The sequence below is a fragment of the Propithecus coquereli genome, unplaced genomic scaffold, assembly GCF_000956105.1.
Source record: "Propithecus coquereli isolate 6110/MARCELLA unplaced genomic scaffold, Pcoq_1.0 Scaffold63, whole genome shotgun sequence".
Lineage (NCBI taxonomy): Eukaryota > Metazoa > Chordata > Mammalia > Primates > Indriidae > Propithecus > Propithecus coquereli.
The window spans coordinates 1,055,733-1,057,332 of record NW_012152285.1 but is presented as its reverse complement, the minus strand read 5'-3'; the positions used below and the strand labels follow the sequence as shown (position 1 = coordinate 1,057,332).

At 38.1% G+C, this 1,600-nt stretch overlaps 1 protein-coding gene across 2 annotated transcripts in view; it reads left to right on the top strand.

Annotated features, from left to right (window-relative positions):
* The window catches only part of PRKG1 (protein kinase, cGMP-dependent, type I), a 1,343,769-nt gene that overhangs the window by 1,336,946 nt on the left and 5,223 nt on the right, over nt 1–1,600 (top strand). For both annotated transcript variants that reach the window (XM_012659754.1, XM_012659753.1), the window contains exon 14: nt 90–253. In XM_012659754.1, coding sequence (XP_012515208.1) covers nt 90–253 — 164 coding nt within the window. The remainder of the gene's footprint in view (nt 1–89; nt 254–1,600) is intronic.

The window sequence follows — 1,600 nt, the reverse complement described above, 5'->3', positions numbered from 1 at the left end:
TCGTTATCAGTGTATTTCAGCAAAATAAATTATTGCTTTTAAACTTAATCATAAGTAGCTTAAGTGTCTTATTTTTCTCTCTTTTTAAGGTTGATTTTGGCTTTGCAAAGAAAATAGGATTTGGAAAGAAGACATGGACTTTTTGTGGGACTCCAGAGTATGTAGCCCCAGAGATCATCCTGAACAAAGGCCATGACATTTCAGCCGACTACTGGTCACTGGGAATCCTGATGTATGAACTCCTGACTGGCAGGTATGGATATTGATAGGGAACTGCTGATAAAAATAGACCAGCAAACAGCTACACACTCTTGCCTTTGTCCCCTCGATTAGATCATCTTAAAGTACATTTCGCCATATCTTAGTACCACACTTGAATTAGTTATGCAAATGACCTGGAATTCATAAAGAAAGGTCAAAAATAGGTCAGATGAGGGCAACCACCTCAACATCAACTTTTGGTCTCATTATTGCTAATTCTTCATACATATGTGAATGTGGAAGGATCCGATGTCTTTTTATGAAATTTTTGAGCCTAATCATTTAGCCAGCAAGGGAGATGATAGTCATATTAAGATACCTAGGATCAACTTTCTATAAAAGTAAGACCTGTTAGCAATTGCTATATCTAAATAAAATGTGAATTCTCTGCAGATCTTTTGTGTAATATTATAATCAACAACAACTAAAAAGGCACTAGGAATACTACAAGACAAAAACCAATACTAAAAGAAAAACAAATACATCACTATGGCATGTGCTAAAGACAGTGAGTAATAGGTTTGTTATGACCTGCAGAGTTCAGAAGAGGGCTGGGTTTGACCAAAGAGGCTTTTGAAGAATGAATATAAGACCACAGCTGGGTCTTGAAGAAAGAATAAGACTTAGACGTAGAAAGCAAAGGAAAGGGCAGTCCAGGCAGAGAGGCATGGCCTAAAGAAAAGGGTAGTAGTGGGCATAGACATGGAAACGGTCTATGTAAAAAAGTAATGGGAGATCAGGGAGAGTCATCTTTTGAGGATTGTGATTGTTGCACCTGAGTATTTGGACTCCATCCAGAGAGGGAATCATTGAGTATTTTCTGACAAAGGAGTGAGTGCCATGTGTTGTTGTATTTAAGGAAAAACAAGTTGGCAGTAATAGGTAGGGCGAATTGGAAGAGGGATGGGAGGGCTAGTGTGAAGAACATCCTCAGGTCTGGAATGCTGAGAGCCTAGAATAGGGTTAAGGCAGTGGAAAGAAAAGATAAATGTGAGGCCGAATGTGAAAGAACTACTTAAGAGGACTTAGTCACTACAGTGAAAATGAGAGGAAGACGTGGGACTCTCAGACTCAGGTTCTTTGTGATTCAGTGACTATATGAGACGCTTACAAGAGTGTCTAGCACATGGTAAGCACCCCATGAGTGTTAGAAGCTACTACCATTGCCACAAACAGCTGTGGTTTGATTTTTATTTGTGGGCATTTTACATTATTACTCCTGAAACTTCTATGTTGACTTCAAATAAATTATCTGTGACCTAACCCAATTTTGTTCAATATTCTCCTTTTGTATAGAGGTAAATTATTTTAAATGTATGACAAATTGAATAGACATGTA